This window comes from Citrus sinensis, chromosome 9 (genome assembly GCF_022201045.2).
Source record: "Citrus sinensis cultivar Valencia sweet orange chromosome 9, DVS_A1.0, whole genome shotgun sequence".
NCBI classification, from domain to species: domain Eukaryota; kingdom Viridiplantae; phylum Streptophyta; class Magnoliopsida; order Sapindales; family Rutaceae; genus Citrus; species Citrus sinensis.
This window is the reverse complement of record NC_068564.1, coordinates 21,299,784-21,311,717: the sequence shown is the minus strand read 5'-3', so window position 1 is coordinate 21,311,717 and position 11,934 is coordinate 21,299,784. Positions and strand designations below refer to the sequence as shown.

The 11,934-nt window shown below is 33.9% G+C and overlaps 2 protein-coding genes across 2 annotated transcripts; one reads left to right on the top strand and one right to left on the bottom strand.

Moving 5' to 3' along the window:
• The first annotated feature begins 4,598 nt into the window (after window positions 1–4,598).
• On the top strand, window positions 4,599–5,353 carry LOC102625239 (dirigent protein 16). Its single transcript, XM_006492098.4, has one exon. The coding sequence runs from the start codon at window positions 4,599–4,601 to the stop codon at window positions 5,316–5,318; it is 720 nt and encodes a 239-aa protein (XP_006492161.3). The 3' UTR covers window positions 5,319–5,353.
• Window positions 5,354–5,504: 151 nt separating this feature from the next.
• Window positions 5,505–10,878, bottom strand: LOC102616459 (protein PAM71-homolog, chloroplastic). Its single transcript, XM_006492075.4, has 10 exons — window positions 10,506–10,878; window positions 10,247–10,388; window positions 9,978–10,161; window positions 8,502–8,549; window positions 7,510–7,606; window positions 6,711–6,874; window positions 6,467–6,532; window positions 6,294–6,344; window positions 6,099–6,203; window positions 5,505–6,015 (listed from the first exon to the last, which is right to left on the bottom strand). The coding sequence occupies exons 1-10, from the start codon at window positions 10,624–10,626 to the stop codon at window positions 5,950–5,952; spliced, it is 1,044 nt and encodes a 347-aa protein (XP_006492138.2). The 5' UTR covers window positions 10,627–10,878; the 3' UTR covers window positions 5,505–5,949.
• Between the last annotated feature and the right edge of the window lie 1,056 nt (window positions 10,879–11,934).

The window sequence follows — 11,934 nt, the reverse complement described above, 5'->3', positions numbered from 1 at the left end:
GTAGTTTCAACCCATTAGGAGTTCACAGTTCACAAAATATGGGGTATGAGTACAGTGCACCTCTCTCTCTTTCTCTCTTTGTTGATTGAGGGTTTATTCAGTGCATGAAGAGCTTGATTTACAGCTGAAATCGAAGTTAAAATTGCTGCAAATTGGAGGAAAAAAGCACTAGATTCACGGGCAAGAAACAAGCTAAACAACAAGTTTTGGATTCATGACTAATCAAGGTAAATTTTGAACTTTTATATAATGCATCTGTTTACTTGGAAATGCAAGATTAATGGCATAAAGCTCAAATTTATTCAGCATTAGTTATAGCTTAAGGTAGGGCTTCATGGTGGTTTCGATCAAAATGGAGTTTTGATCGAAAGTTGTTGATTGTAGATTAGTTGCAAAGTTGCAAAGTTGTTGTTTATGGTGATTGTAGGTTGCAAAGTTGTTGTTTATGGTGAAAAATGCAGAGAATCACAGAGATTAGGTTACTAGGATAAAGATTATGTTGTTGATCATCTTGAGCAGTGAATAAGGGAGTGGAATCCCTATGAAAAGAGGAATGTCATGATCTTATATTAGATTAGTGATAAAGGGATTAGGTTTTCTCTTTAAATAGGATTATAACTATCTTAAGGACTAAGTTGCTCTACTTACCGAGTAATGTGGCTTATAAGAATATGTTAAGCTTATGATGAAATTAGGGTTTGTAGAAGGCTTAATGGGCCTGGACAAGAGATTACTACCAAAAAAAAAAAAAACTTGTTGAATCGAGGCACTTGTTACTTCCCAACAAGTCACCCATCATTAAATTTCTCCAGCTTCAGTATGCTTAACCACAAAGTTTTGAAGTAAAATTGACATATTACTCTTTAAATCAATTGATGATCAAAGAATGTGCATTAAATCATTAAACTCTATTCTTTTGTAGTCTTAAGAGTGGTCATTGGCCCCTCATAAGGCCAACAATACTGATCTTTCTGCAAACTCAATCATGGACGTGTGTATCATTGGGCAGTATTAGATCTCTTATGGGCTTTATATGGTTATACGTTCTCCACTAACCCTTTATACAAGGCATTTCCTCGTGGGCGAAGTACCAATGTGCATTGATCCAACTGCATCACTCTTTGAGACTACTGCTTGTGCTTGGCTATCCAGGATATCCAGGTGTAGCAATGCAACAAAATTTGAAGCTTCATGGGATGATATGATTGGAAAAGTCAAAGATGGCTGGAGAAAGAATAATGGATGCGTTTGTAGGGAAGAGAAAAAGCCTTTCAAAAATGTCTTTCTTTGTTCAATTAATTATTTTTTATGACTTTTAATAAATTATTGTTTCTTTACATTATTTTTCTTGTTAACGTAAATGTTAATTCTATTTCCATCCTCGACATAAAAGATGCTTCAACTTTGCATTACATTGCAAGATTCATCACAGCTTTTCACAAGTTCCCATCAATCTTGTTCTTGATCTCAGCGGTCCGTTGATGTGGTTGATTATGATTCTTCTACCGACGTGTCACCATCGTTTCTTCAGTTGATTCCAAGTCAGTCAATCCAGTGCTTAAGAACTAGAAAAACCCCTGTTCCTAGGAAGGGTAGCAATAATACCACTGATATTACAAGTGTTTTTATGTGTGTAGAAATGCAACAGAATTTGAAGCTTCATGGGGTGACAATGACATGATTAAGAAACTCAAAGATGGCTGGAGAGAGAATAATGAAGGAGTTGGCGGGGAAGAGAAGAATCCTTTCCAAAATCTCTTTCTTTATTCAATTAATTATTTTTATGACTTTTAATAAATTATTGTTTTTTGGTTTTCGGTTTTTGAATTTGGAAGAGAGAAAAGAATTTTTTTAAACTAGAGGAAAAAGAAAGAGAAAGAAAAAAAAATGTTCAACTTTTAATTAATTAACTCTAGGTTTAAAAATTGTGATACACATTAAATATTATTAGTTGGTGGTTCCACATAAGTTAAGATGTAGATTTTCTCTACACAGTGAATGCCCTAACACCTTGGGTCCACCATAAATCATATATTATTGTTTGTACTGGAACATTGATTAACTTACCTACACAATTCAAATCATATCTAAATTCTTAACATATTTCTTCAATTTTCTTCTAGAATTCTTGATTATAAAATAATCTCCAAAATGCTTAACTTCCTTCTCTAGGTTATGTCTAGTTTACAGCAACATTGTAAAATTCAATTGCAATTATGAATCAGAATTACGTGATATTTATTAATTGAATTATCAAGCTATGGGATTATAAAGTCACATGCTTGAAGAAATTACTCCAGTGAAAGCAAGAATCTCACTAATTATTGGAAAAAGTTAATTCATTTGACAAAAGCAGAAAAGACGTCAGTGTCAAATGTGATATTGGTGATTATCTTTTCATTATCTGACTTAGTAGGATTTATTCTTTTATTAGTTACTTTTACCAGCTCTTCCCTTTTTTTTTTTTTAACAATGCTTTAACAGCTTCATAAACGTTACATTTGCGTTCCACAATGGAAGAAAAAACTGCGTTTTGTTTTCAAACCTTCATAGATAACTTCGTCCCAATTTTTAAAACCTAACATGGAAACTCAACACTTGTGGTTGATTTCGACAAATAGATGGGAGATTGCAGCTTGGTTTTGGAATTGGGCTCGGCTGAACTGATTAGAATAGAAGCAGGCTTAATGGGCACAAGAGAGTAAGATTCAGATTCGTAAGGTCGATGGGGGTTTGATGGTTGCATTTTTAGACAAAAAGAGCTTTCTTATTCATCTCCATCGTTTTTCTTCATCTTATCCCTAGATTCAACCACAGATAATTCACATTGGATATTGACATCTTTTTTGCTTTTGTCAAATGATTTAACTTTTTCTAATAATTTGCGTAATGATTTCTTTCAAACGAGTAATTTATTCATGTGACTTTGTAGTGTGTGGCTAAGTCTTTCAACACAAAAGTTGAACCCAATAACTCAAGACATGTTGACAACCAAACAACACTTGAATTATTTGTGGGTACTACACTTCGATTGATGTAAATTAAGTTATATATAACTTAGCATGACCTGACTTGTAATCCCATGACTTGATAATTCGATGTCACATAACTCCAATTCATAACTTTAACTGTGTTTTGCAATTCTTTAAATCTTTTAGATAATTCTTTGATGAAAGAATCTCTCTATATTATATTTAATATAAGTTACAACCAAGCAAAATTCACCCACTAGCTCATCTAACCATAGAATGGTTACTCGTTTTTGCAATACTTTATAAATGTTTTTTTTAATTATTATTATTTAATATCAATTCTTGGTCGAATTCAACTATTTTTGTCGCTCTGTGGTCTTGTAAAATTCTATATCATCTTGTGACATTATATTCTTAAATATTCTATTTTTTTTCTTTTAATAATTCCATTTTCTTTTCTGATAATATGATTCCCGACTTTTCTATGATTTCTATAAATATTTCTAAGTGTTTTAGATATTCTTCTTCTGTTTCAGAAAAGATTAGTATATCTTCTATTTATACTAGGATAAATCGCTTGGTTGTATTGCTAATGCATCCATGAATGATGATTCAAAAACCAGTTTTTAAAAAAATTTTGTCATGGCAATTATTTGGCGCTTTTCCTATTTTCCCAAAGGGAGAGTAAGAGAGGATTGAGAGCAATAAGTATCTGGATGACATAACAACCAATCACTAGAATATCCCCATAGTCAAAGCCTCGATGATCCATACATTGGAACATGATGATATTAAAATCACATTGTTACTTTCATCTTACGCTTGATCTATCATATTGCTATAAATTTTTCATTACCTTACATACAATCAACCAATAGAACTATGACATGTGTGTTTTTATATGTGTTATAATTCAATTGACTTTTCTACGTAACTCTAATGTACATAAAATTTTTCCATGCAAAATATATCAATTATCCGAATAAAAATACTAAAGAGACCAAACACTGATAAAATAAATTATAACACTTCATGATAGTACAATGTTAATTGATTATTTTATTTTGTCCCGTAATACCATATAATTATATATGGTGTTATAGTTGATTTTGTGCATTTTGTCATTTTTTTTAAAACAATTTTTGAAGAAATATAAAGAGAGCGAGTTGTTTCAGCATATTGGTTTGTGAGATTTTCATTGGTTTGGGCGTCTCCATTAACATTGAAGATCGAGTTCAGTACATTAAATTGTAGTACACTGAATTTAACTTTTCTAGTGTCTATTACAATTTTTATATTAATTTGATTTTACCTGCATGCTTGATATGTTAATTACAAGATGATTTTGGTTTAGTTGAAACTAAACACCCAAGACGTTTGACCATCTTCTTGTTGCTCAAATTGGAAGGATAAACAGTCATTACAGTCCTGATAGATTGGTCAACATTCCCTATCTAATATAATTCCAACAACTACACCATACACCTCAATTTCTAATCTCATTATAACAACTCCATTCCATCAATTTTAAGGCCTATAAGAGCAATATATGTCTTTAGCCATATTGGAGAATCATCATCTGAATCACCCTATCTGTTCAACATACACACTGATACGCACATCAAGATGTTCAAGAGACTATCAGCTTTCGTGTTCCTCGGAACTATGATTGCTCTAATACAAGCAGTGATAATAACTGCAACTGGAGAAGTACCGGTTCTTGAGCTATACATGCATGACATTCTTGGGGGGAGCAGCCCAACGGCAAGGCCAGTAACTGGCTTGCTAGGCAACATATATAATGGTCAAGTGCCATTTGCTCGGCCAGTCGGATTGCGTCCTCCGGAAGGCGGCGTAGTCATTCCAAATGCCAATGGTGCCATCCCTACTGTTAATGGCAACAATGGCATCCCTTTAGGAACTGGTTTAGCAGGCACAACTTCTGCAAATGGTCAGAATCCTCAAACCCAGCTGGGACCTGACGGTTTGGGGCTCGGCTTTGGAACCATCACTGTCATCGATGACATCCTGACATCGAATCCTGAGCTGGGGTCACAGGCCATCGGCAGAGCTCAGGGAGTTTACATCGCGAGTTCAGTAGACGGTACATCGCAGATGATGACTTTTACTGCTATGATTGAAGGTGGCGAGTACGGTGATAGCCTCAATTTCTATGGCCTTTATAAGATTGGAAGCACAATGTCACGCTTGTCAGTGACCGGTGGGACTGGTAAGTTCAAGAATGCAAGAGGGTTTGCCGAAGTTAGGGCACTCATTCCTCCTGGGCAACATGTTACCGATGGTGCTGAGACACTGCTGAGGATCACCGTCCATCTAAACTACTGATAACTGATATGCTATTGAAGAAAGATGAGAACTTGAGGGAATTGCTTGCAATTTATAACTTGTTATTCTTCAACTTTGTTCTATTTTTATTCACTACTCTCAGTTGGGAGATGGGATTTTCTGGCAGTTTTGTTTTATCATTCACTCTGTGGTTCACTTCTAAAATGTGAAATATAAAAAGCAGAATTGGAGAAGAAAATGAATTATATTTATTTGAAAAGAAAGAATGAAACTACTCGAAAATGAAAAACATAGCCCTGATAATGTCATACCCTACGTCCTGGAACACTACTCAAGACAGTGAATGACTGGTTGTCCGAATTAACCCAGTTCACCAGAATAAATTGATTGTGCATCTGAGGAAATCATTCTTGTAACATTAGCTAGAGTTCTCTGGTATCTAACCGTTTCAAGTAGCTCTGTTGCTTCAACCACTCAAAAGAAAAAGGTGTGGGTCTAAAAGCTTTTTCAGTTACAAATGTGGACAGCAAACAGCTCCAGCTGCAAATCTCGATCTCTCTTATCTCTTTCAATAAGTATTATTTGTGTCTTGTACTCCAATCTTCTCAATCACCAATATATTGCTATCCTTGATTTGAAAAATTCTCTGTTGCTCTAAATTTCTAACTAATTAGAAAACCCCAAAAAATGTGGCCACGGCAAAAACTAGAAACAGCACTCCACCAATGTAGCCAACCTGGCAGAAAACCGAGTGAGTTGCAAGAAATTTGAACTGAAGCTTCGTGGGTCATGATATAAAAGAATAAAGTTTTGCTCTACCAGTTTCTCAGAAATATAGTTGGCAAGAAAAGCTCCCCCTAAAACAGCAAAAGATGTTGCCAATAGGTGTCCAGCAATTGCTCCACTAGCCACACCCCATGGTGACTGTTTAAGAGAGACAGGAAAAAGAATTAGCTAGTGTCACATTGAATCATTGGAGAATATACTTTAAGGTTGAAATTATGAGAAGCTCACCTGTGCGGCACCAAGGGCAATTGTTGCAAGCATTGAGCGATCTCCCCATTCCTAAAAGAAATTATAATATTAAAAAGGGAAATCCAAACTGATTATGAGGTCAAAGAAAACAAAATTTCAAGCCATAAAAAAATTAACATTATCATTTTACATAGAAGGCAAAAGAAGCTCACAGCAAAAAATACAAGACTGAATGACTTCCAGATGATCTCCAGTGGATTTGAAAGCCTTTTTGACAACTGAAAAAATTGAAAACAAAGTTAATTGTTATAACCAAACAAACAAAGTACTCAGAAAAAACCCTGCATAGACCTAATGTAACATTCTTTATATGCATACAATCATAAAACTGCAACTATCACTAGTTAGTTCATATCTGAATGAAGCCTCAGGGAGGCTTCAAAATTATAATATTACCTTCTCTTTCACAAGTTCCTCAGCTTCGGCTAATTCATCAAGTTCACGGCCATTTTTGTCCCCACTCTTTACTTCTTTTGAAGGAAGGTCCCATGCATCTTTTATTGATTTGAGGCCAAAAAACATCAATAGAGTGACTGCTGCATATTCTCCAATTGGCAAGGCTGTTCCCATGACCCCAAATATTTATAAGAAAGCATAAAACAATTTCAAATTAAATACAATCAATAGAATTGTTGCACAAAAGTCTGAAACTATATTTCAAACTGAGAACTGACCAAGTGTGCAGTTTTAATATTTGTTGTTAACTCAAGATATTGTACTAAATTGAAAGCATATATGGTTCAAGTTGATCATTCAAGTGAAACTCATACACATAGGAAAGTGGCAGAAAGTGTTCTGTACAAAAGATAGAAGATGGTGATTTTAGTCAGAAACTGAGTTTTACAAGTTTTACAATCTATCACAGAACACACTAGCACAAGCATACCAAAAAGGATGGTGACAAAGACTTCGGAATAATTTATACAGCATACACTATCACTTTGCAAGTCAACCTTTCAGACAAGTGGAAAAGTTTTGCGATACATATCAATCTAGACATCAACATTTCCAATAAAGTATCATCATACGGCAATTGATCCCAACAAAAATGAACATAATAGAGGCATTTATAAGACTAAATATGTCCAGCATGGTTTTATTTCAAGGGAAAAATTTCTGGATAATTCCTTCTGAAAAATTAAGCTTATAAATTCAAGCAAATCTGATCAGAAAGGGTCCAAGAAGTGCGTCTTACTTGTCTGGAATTGAGAAGGCACCGAATGAAAAATAATTCCAATAACAACTGATAGGACTGTCATAAGTGCAAGAGCAGCCATCGACCCCAGAAGAACCTTGTAAATGAAATAAAGCACTGTGAGGACAATTTAATCCATAAAGCATTTGTAAGCAATGCAAATCTTAAAATTAAGACAATGTTATATATTCAGCAATACAGAAAATCAGCTAAGAGAGACCTGACTTAAAACCCAATGTCTACTTCTCTTTCTTATTGTTTATCTTCTTCTAATTGAAAGCTGATCAAGAATTGCAGGTTTAACCAAGTATTTATGAACAGGTAATGAAAAGTTCAAATGCTCTGACAATATAGCTTGAAACATCAGACGGTGAAAGTGAACTGGTAGAGACAAACAACTATTAAACAGGGCACCTCAAGAAAATCTACTTGAGTTTATGCAATGAGATTTCTCTCCACCAAAGGTCCTTGTAGTCCTCACTTTGTTGTTCCACATGGAACCTAACACGACGGCTGTCCCTCAACCAAATCTAACTCACTAACCAAGTAACTTTAATGTGAATGAGACAAGCTCAACCTGAGGAGTGCATAAACTAAAAACCAATATCCCTGGCAACCCAAATGATGATGAAGTCTTTCCAATGCTATATTGATGATCTTTTGAGGATAAATACAATATTCCCACTCTTCAGAAATGGCTTGACTTTCACCCAGAGCAAGAAAAATGAGCACATATAATTTCATTCATCTAAGTAAAATCTGGTGTATTTTCTCATGCATTATCTTTGATGTGCACCGTCTGTGTTGAGAAGACCATGTATCAGTGAAAATAAAATAGAAAATCAACAAGGGTAGAACCTAACCATAAAGATTTTGCCAGCAGAAGAAGCTTGTAGGTTCATTTGTACGAAATTGAATATACTAGTAATGCAAGACGAAAATTGAAGATTGACATAAACATATAGAACGAAGAAGTATAGGAGAAAACATACCAGTACTTTCTCATATTGCATGGCCAAAAGTGCAGCAATGAAAAATGTCTGCACATATTAAAAAAAAAAACACAAAATCTCAAATTCTAGAAGAACATGTCTAACAAATTTAATAGAAAGAGATGAATTGAGTACACATTCTAAGTATGAGAAACTAGGTTTAACCAAAGATAGTATACAGATAATGAAGAAATTGACAAGAAAAGATATAGAATATGAACAAAATGCATGTTAAAAAAAAAAAAACTAAACCATCAGCCTTCCATTTTAATTTTATTTGATTAAGCTTTCGGCCGCTAAACCACATGACTTTGCAATTAGTAAAATGCAAATCGAACCAACTCAACTCAAGAAGACCCCACAGAAAGTAAATGAAGTTTACAAACTTTATCACCCCTCAAATCATTTGCAAAATGCAGAAGCTACTCCTAGTATTAAAGTGCCCAAAACTCAATCTAATGCAACTCTCATCATATAGGCCTACTGACGGATGACAGGTCAACCCACAAACCTCAGCATTGTGAAAGAAAAATATACCAACAATTGAACAAAGAAATGCTATGCCAAGAGTAGCCATAAGGTCTAAGGTCTAAGATCTATGTCTAATCATACTTCTTTGGCACGTTTTCAGAAGAATTCTTGTTAAACTCAGGATTACAGTAGCAAGTAGCAGATCAATTCAACTTTGTACAGTATTTTTATTTCTATTTTCTTAGCCATAGAGCTATTTAGACATGGAAGAAAGTGTTCGAAAGAGTTATTCCTTCATTTGCTCGTCTTCAAGCATACAGAGGTTCATGGAGGGTATCAACTAATCACTTGCATTTTTGGAAATTAGTTTCAGATACTTTTCTCTTAAAGCAATCTATTATTTTTTGTAATTTACCTGCACTTGCTGCAGATACCATAAGAAGTATTTCCATTGGTCACTACTATTTATCATTCTACGAATCCTTTGCTTTTATTTGCTATCTTAAGCATATCAATTTCCATTGATTACTGCAACTATTCTTCATTTCAAGCCGATAACTGGTATACTCATCAGGGTATATAGTCTGGAAAGGGTTCCTTAGTTGGTTAGCCGGCATAACTTGCTCACCGAGACACAAAAGTCCACAGTTGTTCTGGAAATATGAAAGCAAGCACATCAAGCAAGCATAGCAATGTTCTTGATGCACCATTAAGGTTTTTTTTCTTTTTTTCCATATCAGCCTGTTAAATTTCTTCTTCCAGGCTTATCTTAGAACATTCCATTTTTACTTTTCCCAGCTTTTTTCTTGTAGGAGTGTATATATAGAACCACCTATGACGTATCCTTAGAGACAAAATCTTAAGTACTTGAACACAGTGAATTCTTAAATTGAAAATTTTCAGCAAATTGATACAAACAATTGCAGTATATTAAATGCATCAACAAATATTAGCGAAAATAGCGAAAGAGAGATATTACAAGCAAGTGTATGTTAAGTTAGCTACCTTGTCCCCAATTTCAGAGACAAATATTAACGAGAATGCAGCAGTGAAGCCTGACTTTGCAATCGCAGCTAGAACCAACGTTGGTCCTCCTTTCACAAAGGCAATCAATGAAAATACCAAACCACATCCCAGAAGCACAAGGGCTATAGACACAGGATACAGAATACGACTGGGAGCCTTCTGACTGCAAATTCACAAACATACTTACAATCACGAGCTAGTGCTAAACATATTTTGCTTAAACATCATTAAACAGCTTTATTACTCACATTTCAGATGAATTGCCAGATATCTTTTGATTCTCACTTTCGTTGCTACCTTCATGTCCCCCAGATCCCACACCAATATTAGATGCTTGAACTATGAATTTTCCATGTGATAAATTCAACCTTGATAATTCCCTACATCTTACTACATATAAATAGACAGACACACACAGAGATTTTGCAAATTGTTAAAACAAGTGCTAAAAGTAATAAACCAAAAATAAAAATTTATAGAAATTGAATTATTTGATTGGAAACTTACATGAGGGTGAAATGGGGATTCTTCTCAATAAGCTAGCACGAGATGGCAAAGAATCAACAGCTAATAATAAGGGAAGCTTTGTTCTTGAAATGACTGGCTTATGGGGCGCCAAATTCTGCATATTTATTTATTTTTCCTTTTTTTTTCTGGGGTTCCGAAAGAGGTGTGATTATAAATTCATCTCAATCAGTTCTGCAAATGGAAACAGAATCAGGAACAGAGGACATCAAAGTGCTTTCTTTTCTTGCTTTGTCTGAATTGAAGAACTGTCTGTGGAGGAGTTCAGTTTTAGAGGAGGTTGGCGTTGTTGCCGGGGCTGCCACGTGTGTAAGGGGAGATAAAATGGACTAGCTTTTGTAGTGAAAGAGCTAAACGATGACGTTTTGGCTAATGGACTGTCGTTTGCTTCTTCCGATCGATACAATTGTGAATGAGAATGAAAAGTACTCTTACTTACTTAAACGAGAGGTGAAATATGAATTAAAGTGAAGCCCCATCTAAAATTTTGTAATGATTATTAGAGTTTTTATTTCACAAGTGAAAGTAGGAATCTTACTTTCTAATGTGATCATATTATCCCTACTTAAATTTTAAAATTTTCATTTTTATTCTTCCTTATATTATTATTATTAGTAGTTGTAGGAATAATAATAATAAGTATTAATTATAATAATAATAATAACAAAATAATGACACTCATTAATTAAGGTCGGTTTAGTAACTTGTAACAATCTATTCTGATTCTAAAATAAAGTAAACGCATCAATGACAATACAGCTCAATATAATTCCGATTCCCACTTTTAAAATAAACAATTTATTCTGAATCTGATTCCTCATTCTGATTCCAACTTATTTTAATTCCACTTCACTCTAATTTCAGTCCATTTTAATCACTGATTAGTAAACATATCATAACTTTTATATTGACATGTCTGGAATTCAAGAATGTGATGGGTAATTAAGAGTTTTTTTATTTTATAAAAAAAAAAAAAAGCCCAAGACTTATCAAGTAATTTGTAAGTAGTTTTATTTGATTGGTATTAGTTTCGATTTGAGTTTTGTCAATCTCTTTACGTTCTAAAAATAGAAAAGAGCTTTTTAAATTGCGTAAACCATTAATTGTTAAAAAAAATACAATGACCATTTTCTATATTTATAATGAAAATTTGGGTTGGGTCTCCTTGACTTAATTTTTCATAATTTTAAGTCTGAAATTTAAGTAAAGGAAGTAAGGAACCTCACCATGTAATTATATTTTTTTGTGGCGTGGAATTGATGTTGTAATGTTACAAAATTTTGACAAAAAAGATTGGTGGTGTTTTGTAAGCAGCCTAAAAATTAATTACATTTTTGAAGATCATCTTATAACTTGAGTATTTTATTAGAGAGACAATTCTATTATATTTCTTTATGAATCTTATCACATT

What these genes read in the sequence shown, in the direction of transcription:
- LOC102616459 (XM_006492075.4), bottom strand. Translation starts at nt 10,626, where the DNA reads ATGCAGAATTTGGCGCCCCATAAGCCAGTCATTTCAAGAACAAAGCTT. An exon ending in TGCAATATGAGAAAGTACTG is followed by an intron (nt 7,607 to 8,501) that starts GTATGTTTTCTC and finishes TTCATTTACAAG; the next exon opens with GTTCTTCTGGGGTCGATGGC. An exon ending in TCAGTCTTGTATTTTTTGCT is followed by an intron (nt 6,345 to 6,466) that starts GTGAGCTTCTTT and finishes AATTTCTTTTAG; the next exon opens with GAATGGGGAGATCGCTCAAT.
- LOC102625239 (XM_006492098.4), top strand. Translation starts at nt 4,599, where the DNA reads ATGTTCAAGAGACTATCAGCTTTCGTGTTCCTCGGAACTATGATTGCT.